The sequence below is a fragment of the Copidosoma floridanum genome, unplaced genomic scaffold, assembly GCF_036245765.1.
Source record: "Copidosoma floridanum isolate Cflo_tuat_1 unplaced genomic scaffold, Cflo_Japanese_pri ptg000030l, whole genome shotgun sequence".
Lineage (NCBI taxonomy): Eukaryota > Metazoa > Arthropoda > Insecta > Hymenoptera > Encyrtidae > Copidosoma > Copidosoma floridanum.
This window is the reverse complement of record NW_028321907.1, coordinates 6,590,972-6,610,403: the sequence shown is the minus strand read 5'-3', so window position 1 is coordinate 6,610,403 and position 19,432 is coordinate 6,590,972. Positions and strand designations below refer to the sequence as shown.

Here is a 19,432-nt window from a genome sequence, read left to right as displayed (position 1 = left end):
TCACCGACTCCCTCCGGATATTCTCTCGCGCAGGGGTGGGGGGGGGGGAACATGCATACAACTCCACCCCTCCGTTGCTCTCGTCCTCGTTTCTCCTGGGTTTTCCTTTGCCCTGCGTGTCTTACCTCGGCTCTCCTCGAGTCCTCCGTCTCTATTTTTCCCTCGACGAGCCTCCTCGTGCTACATGTCCTTCTTCCAGCTTGCAAAGCGCACTCTCTTCCCCTCCCCTCCGTCATCTCGTCACTCGCTGCCCGAGGCATCACGTTCGAGTCTCTGCCAAGTTTTTTTTTCTTTTTTTTTTTTTTAATCCAAGATGTTCATAGGCGACTCTTTTGAGTAGAACCCGTACATACCTATACTTTGTCAGCAACTAAAACTAAAAATTATACGTTACGTGTAATTCTGCATACGTGTGTATTTCTTGTCGGAAACAAACAAAAAATAAAAGGCATTCCCATGTGTAGGGGGGAAGCAGTCATACGTATAAAAACCAACAAATAAAACGTGTGAAAATTAATTCATAACAAAAGTTTGGGTAAAGAGAATTGGGGGCGGGGGGGGTGGTGGTAAGAAATATGAGACACGGTAGCGCGCGTATGGGCAATAAAAGCCACCCTCTCGTATCCCTGCGACAGAGCCGGTGCACTTGTTCTCACGTTATACACCTATTACACAGACACGCGCGCGTTCACGGGCTATCCTCAAGGGAATCACCGCCACCGACTCTCTCTCTCTCTCTCTGTATTACATTGTCGTATAGGTGACTCGCGTGATTACACGTGGCCCCTCTTTCTCTCTACACCCGCGTGGACCTGTACCTTTTTTTCCATTTTTTTTTTTTTTTCGTCCTTTTGTCTCTTTCGACAACTCGCAACCATATTGGCCCGTGTGCTTATACTCACTGGGATCTGGTTGAGATATATTGACGTGCACATGCTGTCTCTGACGCGTATTCCACACAAGTGGGCTTTATACTTTTCCACTCGTTTCAGCATAATTGCAGTACACGCATGTGTTTCACACAATTGGAATTGTTACGATTGCGTCGGTTATTTATACGCAGTCGCGTATATATTTTCAATCGACATGATTGTAATTTTTTCTTTTTCTACTCCGGCTTATAATGTAACGACTAAGAAAAAATCAACCCACGCGAATTCCCGTGTATATATGTATACCCCCGTAAAGTCAAACGCCGAAGCAATAATGATCCCCCCCCCTGTATACTCGCAATTAACGTATCGCGAGCAATAAAAACAAACCTATACTCCCAAAGCGCGTGACACCCGATATAATATACCTCAACAACGTATGAAAGTCCACGTATAGACTTCCACAAGGTCGTGCTGGACGCGTGGCTTTCTGATTAAATATCATTCATCCCCCCCCCACCCCTGTACGCCAGAGTTACCCCTTGAGGAATAGGACGAGCAATTTAATGCATCCCGCCGGCGCGGGTTTTATTCGTAACTCGCAGAGTATATACACGAAGGTGTCGTCCTATCTAGTGTACCATCTCTCCTCCTGTACATTATTTATTACTTGGCTTTTTCTGGGCCTTTTACGTGTGGGTTATAGTGATACTTCTGGTACTCGCTAATCGATGATTGAGCCTCCAAGTGGCTGATGGCCTGGTGTGCATATATGTATGCACCGAAATGATCTTTCCCACGACAATTTGTACGAGTCTGTTGTTGTTGTTCCCTCCTTGTTTTATTTGCGACTTAATGAAATTGCCATACGTACCGCCTTGATTCGTCACATGTACGTATACGTTCATTGAATTGTCTGTGAGTGTGCGTTCAACGTGTATACATTCATGAGATTACTTTCTTCGACGTTATTCCAAAAATTGGCAATGATAATAACAGTGTGCGGTAGCATCAGCGAGACAATTGCCACGGGCTAAACACGCGTGCCTCGGGCTGTCGAGGGGTAATTATCAAAATTGCAATCGCCTTAATTACACGCTTTCGGCTCTTTGCTGGCAGTTAACGTAGCTTGTGCGTCCTCATGGTCGTAAAAAGCACGGACCCCCGAAAAAGAAGCTAAAGTTGGATTTCCGAAACTCGTATAAAAGCACGGAGACGAAGAAAAAAAAAATAAGGATGAAAGTTGGATGGCTATTAAGGAGAAATTCTTGTGGGGACGCGAAACTGGACTACCGACTGCAGGGGGTGGTCCTTTCTCTTACATAGCTACGGATATATATATACATATAAAGCTTGACAAAAAGAAATGCGAGGAAATCATCCCCCACACTACCACGTGTAACATTAGGACGATTGTGTGCACTACGGAGAGTTCCAGTGTAATTTCATCAGTTGGCGCGAGAGAGAGAGAGGCACTCTTAATCAGTTTAGCATTGGGGGGGGGCTCGGTTCTTTAGTTTTTCAAGGGACGACTGGATGCGCCCGAAAGTGAGGGAGAAAGAAAAATGAGCAGTTGGCGAGTCTCCGAGATTGCCAAAATCTCGCTGGAAGTCTCACTCCTTGTATAGTTATATCATAGTTTTAGTTCAGCTTTCCTTTGACTATCCTTAAGCTGACTCTGAATTGTATGATTTTCAGTTTGTAATTTTACTATGACAATTATATAATTTCGATATACACGTATTTTCTCGTTTTAATCAACTGTTCAATAATTTTTAAGTATTTTTAAGCATTATTCAATAAATTGATTCAATTAGAATCTTGAACTACTGTTAAAGAAGTTATTAGTTTTTTAAATTAGTGTTTATGTAACAATAGAAGAAGCAACGTTAATGTAAAAGGAAAGTACTTAAAAATACCAGGTAATGACTCTTTAATTTGGATCAGTAATAAAGGGTTGGATAGGATCCAAAGAAAAAAAAATTAACAAATTCACATTAAGATTACGAAATGTATATTTAAATAAAAACCGCAGTAGATACTAGTCAAAAATATTTATTATACTTTTTTTAAATAACTAATCTTGACTGGCATCCACATTTTCTGTTTGCAATCCTTTAAAAGTGGCAACTGGTATGTATGTCACTAGAGTGTAGAGTTTGTGTTGGGAATCTTCATCATCATTCCTTCTCCTGCTTAAACGCACTCGGATACGGAATGGAACATTTCTGAAAAACAAAATTTTTATTTATTAAAATTGTCCTTATTCAAGGTTAAAAGTAGTAACACATATTCTAAGGCATTTTATATGATGTTGCACATTGCAGTTGACCATTTAAATAAATTATGTTTCACAATACCAATAGTAACTATACGTACACTACAGTGAGAAAGCTTGCACTATAAATTTTAATGGACTCAAAATTTTATCTGTTAAATTCACTTGCAAATGACAACTGGTATTTTGAATTTTCAAGAAGACGGTACCATCATAGGCTTAAAATACAAAACTGAAGATATTTTTTACAGCAATGTGACTTATTACCTGTGTTCACGTTTTGGTGCTATAGCTCATTGTAAACATAAAAATTTGAGGAGCCACAATCCAGAAAACACGATTTCTCAAGGTTCTTTCACAGTTCTGGACATTAGATGTCTACAAGACACTACTCAACAATTGTTTAAGAAAATATTGAAAAATTGTGTTTGCTGGGAGCCCTTTAAAACAATGAACGACAACTCACCTGATACCCTTTGACCAAAGCTGCTTGTTGAGGCGAGTGTCAATCCTAACATCGGGAGTACCCATTTGTTTCTCGGCAAACTTCCGGACTTCTTTGATAGCACGGGGTGCACGCTTTTTGAAACCCACACCGTGTAACCTTTTGTGGAGGTTAACTGTGTACTCGCGCGTGACGACATCGTCAATACGAGGGGCTTTTTTGTCTCCTTTGACTCGAGGCATTTTTGTTGACCTGAAATCAACAACACGACCTGTTAGACACTTGCTCTTGTTGATGATTGTTGGGTTCCCAAATTAAAAGGTCAAACGCGAATCGTTAGACGAGTATTTGTTGCACTGGGGTACGCGTAGACAAGGATTTGCCAACTGTCAACAAAAACTATACGACTGAGATATAAATATCTTCATAAGCGTATATTTCGAGATCGTACAGAAATAATGAGCCAAATATTTTAGTTTTATTGACGATTAGCACTTGGTTAAATTATAACAATTGCTTCCACACAAACTGCACAGTTGGAATTGTAAACAAGTGAATTAACCTCTCGCGTGGGACTCTCGGTGAGTTGTGTCGAACGAATTGAGAGAAAATGAATGAAATACCAATAAATTAACGTTCAATGGAGGTTTGCAAGATCAATTTTATAAAAATATTTATCGCAGAGATGATATTTACACTGATTAAAACGGATTTTCGTAGCACAAAATAATCGCACGTTACCTCTCCGATTGGCAGTTTATCACGAAAAGAATATGGTCCAGTCAGGGCGTGTTTACAAGATTCATACGCGCGCATGTTTATTGGACAGTAATATGCTCAGTTTGCATGAACGGTGATTTTCTTCTTGATTATTTTTTTTCATTTAACATCTGTTTTTTTACAGTATTATTACAAAATAATTTTCATAAATCTCTGATAATTTATACGGTTCATTACCACAAGTACAAGTTGTACGTATTATTTTTTAGTCAAGAAGTTAAAAAACATTTTAAAAAAATGAACTGAAGGTTAAAGTCCAAAGTCAACAAAACAAAAACACTAAACAAATATACAACAATACAACATGTTGTTGATTGTTTGTTGAGGAGAGAGCGAGACATTTAATTGTGGCATTCGATATATCGCAAACAATTTTCTAATCCAGTGCTCTGATTCGTCAAACGAATTTGGTTATCCAATCACAGTTCTGGAGATTTTTCAATTGAGCCCACATAGTTTGCGATAAATATCGAATGTGACGACCGGCTATGCAGGCACCGACAAGTTTATGTATACCTATGTATGTATGTATATGACTTTTTTTCAGACGCTCACACAGACATACTCCTAGTTTTTGCAAGATGTGTGCAAGTCCAACGTCGGGCATGATGGAGTCCATTTAACCTAGCCCAACTGCGATGCGGTCGTTTCTCAAGCGCATCAACCTTTTAACCATTAATTAAAGTTCACAAATAATTGTACTACAAATAAACAAGCGAAAAGTAAGTGGTCGCATGTGCACAAGTTTGCCTCGTGCGTACAATTGTTGTTGCGACAATCCGTGAATTGAATGCTCTCGCGTCCGATCATCAATAGACAGAAGCGGGGTGCAGATATAGTGAATCCGTCGAAGACGGGGACGGAGACGACGACGAAGATGAGTACGACGCCGATGATGATGCCGTCGAAATTGTGGAACTCCGACTCGTGGAAGGATAAACAGGGAAAAGCCGAATTGTAAGTGAACGATTGAGACGTCGATGCTCTGGTTTTTCTTCTTGATTGTCAAGGGTACATATGTACGCTCTATGCGTTTCGCAAAAATATAACCTTAGTGGTGTATTTCGCTATAAAATGTATATCGACCGGCTCTTTGGGTGACGGACCACTGTGTCGTCTAGTTTGGATGATGTTTTTCCTCTCGTTGTGTTGTTCATGTCGACTTGTCTGTTGGGCTTTTTATTTTAAGTAAAGGAAAGAGAAGGAAAAGATAAAGAGGTTTTGCCTGAGAGCTCTTTCTTCTGGTTTTCTTCTTTGATTCAATGGGGAATTTCATACGAAAGGGGGACTAATGTTTTCAATTACCAACTGTTTGCAGCATCAAGCTAATCAAGCTAAAGCACAAGGAAGGCAAAGTAGCAGGTAAATTTTTCTTTTTTAATCTTATAATGCATGCATGCTTTGTGCTGTCTAACATGCACCCATTGACTTGTTTGTTGATTTTACCACTAATTAGTACTGTTCTTTGTATTAGAATGGAGAAGGGGATTGTACGAACTGTTATTGAGTGGAATTTATGGAAGTTCCAACAGAGATGGAATTGTCACGATGTTACGTGAACTTGTGGTATGTTTAACTTTTATCATTTAACTTGAATAAACATGCAATTAATCAATAAAATTTCTAATATTTTAGACAGTTGATGGTTCAATACCTTCAGCTATTGTTGATCTTTTTACGCTCATTGATACAGAAGTTCAGGGAGAAAACAGAAGTAATTTTTACTTCATTGTGAGGGAATCGGAAAAGGTATTATTTGTAACAAGACTTTTATACCTCAGAAAACTCCCAAATTCTGTTACTAACTGTATTTTTTTTTTCTTTTAGTTCCTGACAGACAAAATTTTAAAGGAACGTCTTGATACCGATACTCTTCAAGATGTTGGAACTTTGAAGAATTTAAACTTTCAAACAAAGTTTATCAAAGTTAAGACAAAGCTTTAGTAAGTTCTTACCAAAGCCATTCCTGCCAAATGGTTATGTCGTACTAAATACACAACTATAAGTAAAAATTTCTCATTTCAGTTACAAACAAAAAAAGTTCAATCTTTTCAGAGAAGAAAGTGAAGGTTACTCAAAACTTATTGTTGAACTTAATCAAGACCACAAAGTTACGGAGGTTGATTCAGTTTTAGAAATTGTCAAGTCCCTTATTGGTAAATTTTTACTCATGTAATTCATACATTCAAATGAATCAGTGCAGTTAAAAAAAAATCTTTGCTCTTTTATTTCAGGATATTTTAATCTCGACCCTAACAGAGTCCTCGATATCATACTTGAAACTTTTGAAAACAGACCACAAGACGATTCGGTCTTTATTCCTCTTATTCGCTCCTACATGAGCGATCGTCAAGTTTTGTGTGAAGTTTTAGGATTCAAGTATTGCTCTACCACTGAAGCAACACCGTTCTCCTTACACAAGCTTACGGCCTTAATGCTACAACATGAAGTTATCATGTTAGACGATATACTACCTTGGCTCGTTCCCGACGATAAAATAATCATACGAGACTATGATAACAAAATGAAATTGGCCAAAGAGTATGTTAAAAAAATGAGCGTCATTTCAACAAAAGAGAAGGAAGATGAAAATGTTGAGAAAGAAGTCACTCCGGTAAACTTATAAAAACTTTTGTGTGACTTGGTTCGTGAAATGATCAGGTGTAATTTGTTTTAATTTCAACGTCTATAGGACAAGAGTACCAACAATCAAAAGTTTGGACTTTGTGAAGCGCTTTTAGAGGTAGGAGCGTGGAATGTGGCTATGCAAATGTTCAACCGATTCCCCGACTTCAGTCTAACGGAACAAAAACCAATAGCGCTAGCTCTGTGTAAGATCATCCATGCCCTCATTGAACCAGTTTACAGGAAGTAAGTATCAAAATCTTTAACTGTCACCAATGTGAAAATAAAAAAAAACACGTTTTACATCAATCTTTATTGTTTCAGACACTGCATAATCCATCCAAAACTACCAGGGCGTAAAGTGCCACCTCTGAAGAGTCCGCTTGCTCCAAAAGCCTTAAGCCAACTGGAAGACATACATGACAACCTCCTTCCCATGTTGGTGGTACTTGGTCCAAACCTGCATTACGATCCCGTGCTCATGTATAAAATAATGCGCCTGAGTAACGCCGCAATAAAGCAGTGTAATCTCGACTCCAACAAGCTTCCCATTGGCAAGGATGTCACTCTCTACTGCGACGTAATCACGATCCTCGACGTGGCTCTCCTACCCTCTCTGTCTTTCATGGACTGCAACTGCTGTGTAGCCGAAGAAATCTGGAACATCCTCAAGTACTATCCCTACCAGAACCGTTATGCGCTCTACGCGAGATGGAAGAACGATACGCCGAACCAGCATGCGGCGCTCCTGAAGAAACGTGCCGATGCACAGAAGAAAATCAAGAACGTGGTAAAGAGAGTGAGCAAGGAAACAATCAAGCCAGTGGGCAGATCCATTGGCAAACTGACTCACTCGGCACCCGGTGTACTGTTTGACTACGTTCTCGTTCAAATCCAGCTCTATGATAACTTGATAGGTTGGTGTGGATTTTTAACCATTTTTCTGTTACACATTACTTGACGAGTATCATTTTTATGAATAAAATTTCATATAAATTCATTAACAGGTCCTGTGGTCGATTCCCTGAAGTATCTCACCAACGTATCTTACGACGTTTTGGGGTACTGTCTAATAGAAGCACTTGTGGGAGCCGAGAAGAACCGCTTCAAGCATGATGGAACTAGTATATCTCTCTGGTTGCAATCGCTCGCTTCTTTCTGTGGAGCTATTTTTAAGAAATACAACATTGAACTCATGGGACTACTGCAGTATGTAGCCAACATGTTGAAGGCTCAAAAAAGGTAATTTTTCACCAATAAAATTTAATTAAATTCAATATGTGATAACTTGTAGGGAAAGTAATCGTTCTTTAATTGTAAAATTATTTTACGCCCATTGCTAAAGCTTTTACTTAAACGTAGAAAAACTTCGAAATAAGTGTAATTACCTCAATTTCTGTGTTCAATAAAAATTTTGAAATTGATAAGATCAATAAGAGTTGTATATGAACGGTAGTGATTCGCGCTTAATAGGGTTTTTTAATGACTTATCAAAAATTACAGACCAACGATCTGAATTCAACACCCAGTTCAGACAACTGGCGACCCATTCATTTGTCCTTTCATATGATCAGTGTTTTTCTAATATTGCAAAAGACTGAAGTGACATTTGTGATTTGTAACTTTTCATAAGTAAACTAAAAAAACAATATCGCCTTTGAGTGTGAAATATATGTGAGGATCAATAAAACATGTTGCACTTATGTGTACAGCAGAAGACAATTTGGTGCAACTGTATCACGAAGAACTTTTGGATTTTTCTTTCTTTTAAGCGATACCTGGAGCTTACTGAAAACTTCTCTCAAATTTTATTTTCCGTTTAACCCAACAAAAATATCATCATAACGTGCAAATCAAAAATCGATTTAAATGTAAATGCAAATGGTACGTTCGTATGTTTTTTAAAAGAAAGCTTTTGTGAATGTTTCCTTGAAATTGATTTTTAAAAAAATCTCTCTATGGTCCTCGAACTTCCCAATCTCGTCGGTGAAATAATTCTCGTCAAAGGTAAGAAATCTTACTCTTTATTTTAGTATGGTTTTAAAACTGTTTATGAAATCTTATTTTTTAATTTTTCAGAGCTCCTACCTTTTAAAGCTAAGATGAGAATCGGGAAATTCATTTTTGTTAAAAAAAAATTTTTAAAAATTAAAAAAAAATTAATGAAAGGATCCAGATGGAAATAAAAAAAACTGGATAGATGATGCGTGTGTGAGTTTTCGTCAATGGAGTGGACTGAACACTCTACGGATCATCAACGAGAATAAGTGACGATTAATTAGGAATAAACTTAAGTTGGTGCTCTTACAATTTTCCCTTTTAATTTTCAATGATGCTCTTATGTTCATCGAGAATTACGTTGCATAGGTCTTGAAGGGTTAATTTTTTTTTATACTTGCAAAAGAAATTTTCAAAATAACATCTTTGAAAAAAAAAAAAAAAAAAAGGTTACCAATATTTAATTGTAAAGCAACCATCTTTTCTTACACATCTCATCCTCTTTTCATAATGTAAAATCATCAGCATGTGGATTATTTTTCTTCCAGTTTGGATCTTCTAATTTTAAAAGAAATTGTTCAAAAAATGGCAGGCATTGAAGCATCTGAAGAACTAACAGCAGATCAACTTGATGCCATGGCTGGTGGCGATCTGTTACGTACTGAAGTAATTATTTATCATTTACGTAATGTTTCATTTCGTTACGAGCTTTTTGTAATCCTTCAATATTTTAGGCTGGCTATTTCAGTCAAGTACGAAACACCAAAAAATCATCTCAACGGCTCAAAGAAGCTCTATCTGAGCATGATTTAGCCGTAGCACTATGCTTACTAATGGCTCAGCAAAAGCATTGCGTTGTTTACCGAGAAACGGAACAATCTCACTTAAAACTAGTTGGTATGTAGAAAATTATCAATTTTATCAAATACTGCACCGAGTACTTCAAGTTACAGTTTTTAGTTTTAACAATTACTTTACAGGGAAATTGTACGATCAGTGTCACGATGCACTAGTTCAATTCGGTACTTTCCTGGGGCAAACCATGACGGTGGATGAATACGTTGAAAGGCTGCCAACAATTCATTCTATGCTCCAAGACTACCACATTCACTCAGATGTAGCATTTTTCCTTGCTAGGCCGATGTTTACTCATGCCATCAATGTGAGATGTCACTTTCGTACTCTTATCACTTTGCTTGGCAACATCAGAGATTTTCAAGATCTTCCTCATTTTTCCATTTACAGATCAAGTACGACGCGTTACGCAAAGCAGATCCCAACTACAAAAAAATGTCGTCATCAATCAAACAAGCCAAATATGCAGAAGCTGCTCAAGCTGTGATGGCTCCAGTCGCCCTGTCAGTGCGTCCACTGCACCCTGCTAAAGTCTGGGAAGATGTTTCTCCGCAATTTTTGGTAACATTCTGGTCATTGTCGATGTACGACTTGTATGTACCCGTTGACAGCTATCAGCGTGAGATCAACAAGCTGAAACAACTAGCCTTGCAAGCTGCTGATTCCAAAGACATGGTAAGTAGTTTTCAATTTGTTTGTCAAAAGTTGTCCTGCAGAAACACTTATCCTGTACTACTTTAGACTGCAAGCAAAGGAAAGAAAGAGCAGGAAAAGTATACGGCTTTAATAGAAAAACTACAAGATGAGAAAAAGAAGCAAGAGGAGCATGTTGAAAAGGTTCACGCCTATTTGAGACAGGAAAAAGATTCTTGGTTTTTGTCAAGGAGTGCAAAGTCTGCAAAGAACGAAACGATAACACAGTTTTTACAGCTGTGTCTGTTTCCTCGATGTACTTTCACAACTGTGGACTCGATGTATTGTGCCAAGTTTGTCCATACCATCCACTCTTTGAAGACTGCAAACTTTTCTACGCTTCTTTGCTATGACAGAGTGAGTTTAAAGAATTAAAAAATATATTTTTCCTTTGTAGCACTTGAATTAACGGATCAATGATTTTTCAGCTATTTTGTGATATCACTTACTCAGTAACGTCATGCACGGAAAACGAGGCAAACCGTTACGGCAGATTTTTATGTGCCATGCTTGAAACTGTCATGAGGTGGCACTCTGAGAAAGCTATTTTTGATAAAGTTCGTACTTAACGTAATGATTTTTTTTACGGTGCACAAGAAGCAATTTAAATTTACGCCCTATTTTACAGGAGTGCAGTAATTATCCAGGTTTTGTTACCAAATTCCGTGTAAGCAATCAATTTTCAGAAGCAAATGACATGGTTGGATTTGAAAACTACAGACATGTCTGTCATAAATGGCACTACAAAATCACAAAGGTAAGTTGTGAAATAAATACGTTTTGAAAATTACAAATCATTTTGATTATGAACATTAATTTTACAGGCAATAGTTGTGTGCTTGGACTCGAAAGATTACGTACAGATAAGAAACTCATTGATTATACTCATCAAAATCTTGCCACATTTCCCGGTCTTGACTAAGCTTTCTCAAATTCTCGAACGAAAAGTTGATAAAGTTCGTGAAGATGAACGTAACAAAAGACAAGATCTCCATGCTTTAGCCATTTCGTATTTTGGTCAATTGAAAGCCAGAGGACCGCATATGATCCCTGAAGCAGACTTTCACCACGTTAGTGACAAAGTAAGTATTTTCCTACAACTTAAAAAAAAAATATATAGAAATTCATGTAATAATCGTAATTATAACCCTTACAGATCCTATTTTCAAAAATCAATTAAAATCATTTATCTTTCAGTATAATTAATTGACACTGGCTTTGCACTTTTACTTTTCGCGCACATTTAAACCAATTTCACTATTTTATTATCACCTTTTATCATGTAAAACTCCTACAACAATTATGTAACAACTTTATAACAATTACACTACGTTTAAATTATTTTTGTCATTTTTTTTTTTCTTACGTCTATGGGCATGAATACCCTGTAATACATTAAAAATTTACATATAAAGTCTGATAATCGTTTTTATTTACATTTTTTACTATCCAAAAAATTTTGCAAATCATATAGCTAATCTCATACATTTTTTTGTATTATTAAAATTTACTTCTTGGGATGATTAAATGTATTCCCATACTACTATGATTAAAATTAACATCTGACAATCTTGTTGTAAACGTTTTGTCTTAAAGGCGGCTAAATCATCTGAAGCAGCAAAAGCAACAGCAGCAAACTCTGAATCCAATACAGAAAAAGTTACGAATGGCGTAGCTGTAAAAGAAGTAAACAACACTGATTCTCGTCCTGAGAAGGATATCAAGGAAAAACGACCAGCTGTTCCTACCAATCAATCGTAATGAATTTTTATTTCGTTGAAATGTACTGTGTTCTATTTTTCACTTTAATTATTAAACACATTTTTAATTCCAGTGATAGTTCTGACAAAACTAAAAAGAGAGAAGGTAGTCGAGAAAAATCAGAGACCCGAGAGAAATATTCCAAGAAGGACGATTACAAGGAAGAAGATTCAAGTGACAAAAAGGATAAAAAGTATTGTAAAGTAAGTCGATTATTAAAAACTATTTGAATCAACATACGGTTTGAAATATTAAAAAATACTTGAATTAACGGTTAGAAGCATGTTAAGAGGTAAACATTTTAAAATGACTTTTTAGGATGAGCATTATTATAGTGGAAATACAGACAACTTTGACAGAGATCTCTCCAGTGTTTCAAACAGCAGTACAAGCTCAGGGCCAACAGCTGACGCAGATCGAGGTAAATAAGTACCTGTTGTGTAAATAGGGCTTTTAATAATTTTACTTCTGTTTTTCATAACAGATCCCAAGCGAAGGAAAATTGAAAACGCTCCTAGGGTTCGTAATTTATTTTCAAATAGTAGCTTGATCATATTTTTGTAAAATATTAATTAAAGAATCTGTAGGAAACAAGACGACCGGAAACAACTTCCGATAAAAAAGACCGTGGTTCATCTAAAACCAAAATAAGGGAGGAGTCAAAAGAAGTACGAAAAGAGAAGAAATTGGGCCGGAAAAGAGTATGTATTTATATTTTTACTTTTTTTTAGGTAATCGAATTATATAGTCTAAATCTTCACGAAATTTTTACAGGATCGAGATGATTTGGTAGTTCCAGCAGAACAAAAGCGAAGGAAAGATGACGATAGGGGTTCGTGATTTTAGTTACATTGATTTTTTTTTTTTTTTTCATTTTAACATAATAGAGTGTTATCCGATTGACTGTTATGTTTGCTTATATTATTAAAAAAAAAAAAAAAAAAAAAAAAAGAATGATGTAGTTAGTTAGCATTGATTTCGTGCCTTATAATTTTTTTTCTAAACATCCGTGATACGAGAAAAATTTTTTTGAAAGATTATTCGTTGAATTAATTCCTTTCAGCAAAGGGAACTCATCAGAACGGAGACATGCCTGAATATAGAGACAAACACCATTATACTAAGGTTGGTAGACGGACGTTATAAACAGAAAATTTACTTGTTCCCCCTTCTCGTTGTTTCAATTGCTTCGTCATGATATTTTATACAATTTTTGCTTTATTTAATTTAAAGTTACTTGCGTGATTTTTTTTATATGCTTTGCTATGATTACATTATGCATTTTTCGAATGGATGGCATTTTAACTGCAATGCACTGGATGAAATTATTGAGTATTCTGTTAATGTGCAAGAGTGAAAAATATTGTTTCAACTTTTGTTCAAATGGCATGTCTCTTATTACATGTCATGTCATTTAATTTTTTATTTTTCTCTCGAATTTTTGAATACATCAATGTTGATGCTTAACTAATTTATTCTAACGAAAAACCTTGCTTGGCCCCTCAGTTGACAAATACGTCCGCCTCCAGTGCATTCGATAAGACGAAACGGCAGACAATGACAAGAAAAAATATAGGTGATACTTGTTAACTAGAGTAGCGGAGATTTAACTAAAAAAAAAAAAAAAAAAGAAAGAAAGAAAAACTATTAGAAAAAAGCAAATAAAACATAACAGTTTTTACGGAGAAACAAGAAATCTACAATTATCTGTGTAATTTCAGGAAAAATCGCCGTACGCGAAGGACCGAACACAAGAGCGCGAGGGCCGCGAAACCCGTGACAAACAATATCCTTTTCTGTGCAAATAACTCAACAGCTCATTATCGTTTATTAAAAGCTTGCTCTGCAATTTTTTTGTTTGAACTTTAGCGATTTCAATATTTTTGTACTAACTCACTATTTTATAAGTTGTATGATTTATAACTACTTTCGTTCGAAATCACATTTTGTACAATTACTTTTAACCTTTTATTTTTAGCAGAATTAAATATCAGGCATAGTAAACAGTATTTTTCTTAAACAAGAATCACTAGGAGAAGCACCGATCCCAAGAGAAAATAGTGGATGTGGCGAATGGGATTTGATTTATATTTTATATTGCTACGTTTCAATGTTGTATGTAATTTAGAGTTGAGCAAGTAAAAAAAAAAATAAAATAAAATAAACCACTAGTGATCAATTTTTATATTACGTGTAACCTCATTTTTTTTAAATAAAAAGTTTTACTTGATCTTGATCAAAACATTTTTAATTCTTATTTGTACTTTACACCCTTAATACTGAAAACTGAATTATTCACATTTTTTAACAAATTTTCACAATCAGTGCGACGAATTATTGATAAAATTTAAGTAATACTGATCAGCTCGCATGCTTTCCTCCTCGAGTCGACGGAGACGATTTTTAGCATCTTGAATTATATCTTCTGTTGAGCTACTTTCACTAATTACAGTATTTGTATTTAACAATTTGATGCATGGAGAAGGTAGTTCAATGTTTCGAGTACTTTTTAGTTGTGTTTCCTCCAACTTCCTCGATAAATGCACAACTCGGGACGTTAACTGTTCTATTCTCGCCTGTTGAGCTTGAACAAGTCCATTCAAATCTTGTTTCTCTTGGCTCAAAAGGTTTCGCTCGTTATGAGCTAACATAAAACTCTCAAAATCCGTTTGCACTTGCACGTTATTTACATTAAGATTCAAGTTTTGTACTTTATTGTGAGTCACTTCGTGTTGAGCTTTTGTAAGCTCATCTTGCAACTTTTTCAAATTTCCCTCAAACTGCCGGTAACTATCCCGTTCTTTGTCCAGTCTAATAATGCCAATTTTAAAGTTTAATTGAATTTTTAAAAATTGATGACTTTATTCTGAAAGTTTCATTCAGAAAATTATTTACCTGTTTGCTTCCTGCAACAAAAGTTTTTCTTTCACAACTAGTTCGTTTTCTTTTTGTGAAATTCGTAATTGTTCTTGTCGCTTTTCTTCATTGAGTTGTTTTTCTTTCTGATCACATACATACATCAATTTCTAAAGTTTGAGACAAATATATTATTTTTCAATTATATATCAATAAAATCAATTATTAAGAAATTCTTTAAATTCAGACTAGTAAATAATTATTACCTGTGCATGCTCCAATTTCTCTTGCAACAACGATAGCTGCTTTTCCATAAGAGCAGCCTGTTCTCTCAATTCAATTTCTTTTTGTTTTAATTGTGCATCAAATAAATTTTTTTGATGCAATAATTTTTTTTTGGCAATTGCTATTTTGGTTAATTTGTTAATAATAGTTTCTCCAGTCTCTGTTGTTTGTACTCCTATGCCCCTGGTATCTTTAACATTTGACTGTTGTTCATCACTACTGTAACACTTATCTTCTGTTGTTTTAATATATTGCAATATACACAGAAGAAGCGGCATATCATTATCTGCATAGTTTTTTATAATACTTTGACCTTTGGCTTTTGTAGGTTCAATGCCTAAAGTTTCTAACGTATGATGAACATAATCATTCTGTAGTTTATGTCCAGTAATGCTGTCATCTTGCTCATTGCTAGTTCTAATGTGTTTATTAAAATTAACTAAAAGTGGAGCTTCACTTGCAAACACTGATAATGTACAGACATAATTGTGATTCCACAAATACTCAGCTATGAGTAAATCATAAATGTACTGTTTGGCTGATTTTGGAGTAGCATTTACAAATCTTTGCGCCAAATCTCGATTTTTCAGGGCATTTACTAAATTTCGCCTAAGATGTGTTCGAATATTTGAAATAATTCCACTCTTGTCAACCCTAATAATAAAATAATAAATTGTTTTAACAGAGAATACAAGCATAACCTATGCACAAAACCCGTTGTGTTGATTACATTTTATAATAAATTAGACCAATTTAAACAGTAAAGTTCATTTACCATGAATAAACAGTAGAGTAGTCATCTTCCATCACGTATTGTTGGGTAAAAATAGAAGAAAAAAAATTTATTTAAATGTACAAAACACTACACAACACCTTATTTCATTCAATAACATAAAAAATGTTCTCCCTACAACATAGCATTCCCATGACTACCCGACCTTACCATGGGCCATTATTTGGGTGTTTTCCGCAATCGTCACATTCGTCACCAGCAAGTAATTTAAGGTTGCGCTCTACGCTACCATCAGGTCGGTAAGTCAACTACCTTGAATTAACTGGCGCTCTGTTCCGTAATCTGGGTGTATTCCGCAAATGCTGCCAGCAGTTAAGTTACGTAGGTCGTGGTAACGCCGCATGGTCGGGCGGCGCTAGCGTCAACCTGTACTAACTGTCGGTGGGTTCCGCATGTCAACAAACTTTGATATTTTTTACTGTTTTCGCTCCCATGCCATCTGATATTTCGGAGTTTGTTGACATGCGGAACCCACCGACAGTTAGTACAGGTTGACGCTAGCGCTACCCGACCATGCGGCGTTACCACGACCTACGTAACTTAACTGCTGGCAGCATTTGCGGAATACACCCATAGTCCGCAGGCTAAGTATACGTCCTTAACCGCCTTTTTCACTAACGTTTAGAATAATGATTGAGACAATCAATGATTGTATCATGAGTTTTTGTATAAAGTTCAATTTATACAAATAAGTTGGTAAATATAGGCACACATGATTAATATTTAAACATTTTAAGCTGTATAAATATATAACATAGATTCCAAATATGCATTATTACCGCTGGAATATGCTAACAAAACCAAATATCCGTCTTTCTCACCCAGCAAAATAATAGGTATCTGTATAATCCTGTATCAATTTATTGCACACATGCGAAATGTTCAATGACAGTAAACAATGACATAATTTCAAACTTTACTTTTAACTCTTCATTTCACACGTAATTTTACAATGCAATTGATAAATTATTATTCATACAAAAGTATTAATATTCTTATAGGAGGTCGATTTTCAGGCAAAAGATTATTTGTAAACTTGCCGTAAACAGCACAGCCAATGTCAACTTTTTATTTTCTATCTACACAACTAGTTGCGGCTGGTTTTAGCGTTTCAGATTTCTAAACTAAAAAGTGGCCCTAAAATTCTGAAGGAAAGCTTTAGATATTTTAGGCCCTAGAGCCATGTTGTCAATTATAAACCAGCCGCAACTTATTTGACAGATACAAAATGAAAATTCAACATTTTCTGTGCTGTTTGCGGCAAGTTTACAATTTATCTATTACTCGAAAGTATAAATATATAGGAGGTCGATATTCGTATAAAACATACACTGCAAACTTGCCGCAAGTAGCACAAACATCGTTAATTATTTATTTTGTATCTATTTCAAGAGTTGCGGCTGGTTTATAAGTGACTAAATGGCTCTAGGGCTAAGCTGCCTAAAGCTCTCCTTCAGAATTTCAGAAGCAATTTTTGGCCAAAAAAATCACGACCGCTAGATGGCGCTGATCCTAATGATCATAACTACTTATATTAGTTATATTATAGTAGAGCCATTTAATCAATTATAAACCAGCCGCAACTAATTTCGTAGATACAAAATAAATAGTTAAAGATAATTGTGCTACTTGCGGCAAGTTTGCAGTGTATGTTTTGTACAAATATCAACCTCATATATATTTATACTTTTGGGTAATAGATAAATTGTAAACTTGACGCAAACAGTGCAAACAACGTTAACTTTATATTTTGTATTTATCAAATTAGTTGCGGCTGGTTTATAAATAATTAAATGGCTCTAGTATAAGTATAGTAATAATCATTTGGATCAGCGCCATCTAGCGGTAGTGATTTTTTTGGCCAAAAATTGCTTCTGAAATTCTGATGGAGAGCTTTAGGCAGCTTAGCCCTGGAGCCGTTTAATCACTTATGAACCAGCCGCAACTTTTAAAATAGATACAAAATGAATAATTAACGATGTTTGTGCTACTTGCGGCAAGTTTGCAGTGTATGTTTTACACCAATATCGACCTCCCTTATATTTACACTTTCGGGTAATAGATAAATTGTAAACTTGCCGCAAGTAGCACAAACATCGTTAATTATTTATTTTGTATCTATTTTAAAAGTTGCGGCTGGTTCATAAGTGATTAAACGGCTCCAGGGCTAAGCTGCCTAAAGCTCTCCATCAGAATTTCAGAAGCAATTTTTGGCCAAAAAAATCACTACCGCTAGATGGCGCTGATCCAAATGATTATTACTATACTTATACTAGAGCCATTTAATTATTTATAAACCAGCCGCAACTAATTTGATAAATACAAAATAAAAAGTGAACATTGTTTGCACTATTAGCGGCAAGTTTACAATTTATCTTTCACCCGAAAGTATAAATATATAGGAAGTCAATATTCGTGTAAAAAATGCATTGTAAACTTGCCGCAAACAGCACAAACAATGTTAACTTTTCATTTTGTATTTACAAAATCAGTTGCGGCTGGTTTATAATTAATCAAATGGCTCTACTACAAGTAGTAATAATCATTTGGATCAGCGCCATCTAGCGGTATTTATTTTTTGGCGTTTTGGCCAAAAGTAGCTCCTAAAATTCTCAATCAGAGCATTCAGGATTAGAGCCATTTAGTCAATTATAAACCAGCCGCAACTCATGATGAAGCTATAAAATAAAAAAATAACAATACATGTGTTTTTGGCGGCAAGTTAACAATCCATGTTATGCTTGAAAATTTATCTTCAAAAGTACAAACACATAGGAGGTCAATTTTTGGTAGAAAATAGATTGTTAACTTGCCGCCTAAAACACATGTATTGTTTTTTTTCCATTCTATAGCTTCATCATGAGTTGCGGCTGGTTTATAATTGACTAAATGGCTCTAATCCATAATGCTCTGATTGAGAATTTTAGGAGCCACTTTTGGCCAAAAAATTAAGACCGCTAGATGGCGCTGATCCAAATAACTATTGCTATTTACAGCAAAGTCACTTTAATAATTACAAACCAGCCGCAACTAAATTTATAGATAGATAATAAAAAGTTGACGTGGTTTGTGCTGTTTGCGGCAAGTTTACAATATATTTTTTACCTAAAAGTCTACCTCCAAAAATATAGATATTCATATGGTTTAATAAAATCGACCATATGGCATTACTTAGTAGTAATTACTTTAAT

The 19,432-nt window shown here is 35.7% G+C and overlaps 3 protein-coding genes across 7 annotated transcripts; 1 reads left to right on the top strand and 2 right to left on the bottom strand.

The window, feature by feature from the left end:
* Nucleotides 1–2,869: 2,869 nt before the first annotated feature.
* On the bottom strand, nt 2,870–4,411 carry RpL31 (ribosomal protein L31). 3 transcript variants are annotated; one of them, XM_014363968.2, is made up of 3 exons: nt 4,337–4,411; nt 3,617–3,847; nt 2,870–3,100 (listed from the first exon to the last, which is right to left on the bottom strand). In XM_014363968.2, the coding sequence occupies exons 2-3, from the start codon at nt 3,835–3,837 to the stop codon at nt 2,950–2,952; spliced, it is 372 nt and encodes a 123-aa protein (XP_014219454.1). In that variant the 5' UTR covers nt 3,838–3,847; nt 4,337–4,411; the 3' UTR covers nt 2,870–2,949. The 3 variants fall into 3 exon arrangements, with proteins under 3 accessions (XP_014219454.1, XP_014219446.1, XP_089452687.1); XM_014363960.2 differs by having other exon boundaries at nt 4,292–4,352; XM_089596561.1 differs by lacking the exon at nt 4,337–4,411 and adding an exon at nt 4,158–4,181.
* A 527-nt stretch (nt 4,412–4,938) lies between these two features.
* Nucleotides 4,939–14,516, top strand: tho2 (THO complex subunit 2-like protein). Of its 3 annotated transcripts, none has more exons than XM_089597155.1 (27): nt 4,939–5,332; nt 5,694–5,737; nt 5,850–5,941; nt 6,011–6,124; nt 6,203–6,318; nt 6,401–6,531; nt 6,610–6,989; nt 7,068–7,246; nt 7,325–7,917; nt 8,008–8,242; nt 9,547–9,664; nt 9,733–9,895; nt 9,979–10,160; nt 10,244–10,528; nt 10,595–10,903; nt 10,975–11,103; nt 11,175–11,303; nt 11,371–11,628; nt 12,143–12,306; nt 12,351–12,510; nt 12,626–12,728; nt 12,792–12,826; nt 12,895–13,008; nt 13,082–13,139; nt 13,371–13,432; nt 14,029–14,093; nt 14,338–14,516. In XM_089597155.1, exons 1-27 carry the CDS (start codon nt 5,166–5,168, stop codon nt 14,366–14,368), a joined length of 4,416 nt encoding a protein of 1,471 aa, XP_089453281.1. In that variant the 5' UTR covers nt 4,939–5,165; the 3' UTR covers nt 14,369–14,516. The 3 variants fall into 3 exon arrangements, with proteins under 3 accessions (XP_089453281.1, XP_014219414.2, XP_014219423.2); XM_014363928.2 differs by having other exon boundaries at nt 12,143–12,303; nt 12,381–12,510; nt 14,338–14,515; XM_014363937.2 differs by lacking the exon at nt 13,371–13,432 and having other exon boundaries at nt 12,143–12,303; nt 12,381–12,510; nt 14,338–14,515.
* Nucleotides 14,517–14,539: 23 nt separating this feature from the next.
* On the bottom strand, nt 14,540–16,377 carry LOC106647539 (uncharacterized). The gene is made up of 4 exons (XM_014363989.2): nt 16,224–16,377; nt 15,430–16,102; nt 15,203–15,333; nt 14,540–15,118 (listed from the first exon to the last, which is right to left on the bottom strand). The coding sequence occupies exons 1-4, from the start codon at nt 16,253–16,255 to the stop codon at nt 14,629–14,631; spliced, it is 1,326 nt and encodes a 441-aa protein (XP_014219475.2). The 5' UTR covers nt 16,256–16,377; the 3' UTR covers nt 14,540–14,628.
* Nucleotides 16,378–19,432: the final 3,055 nt, after the last annotated feature.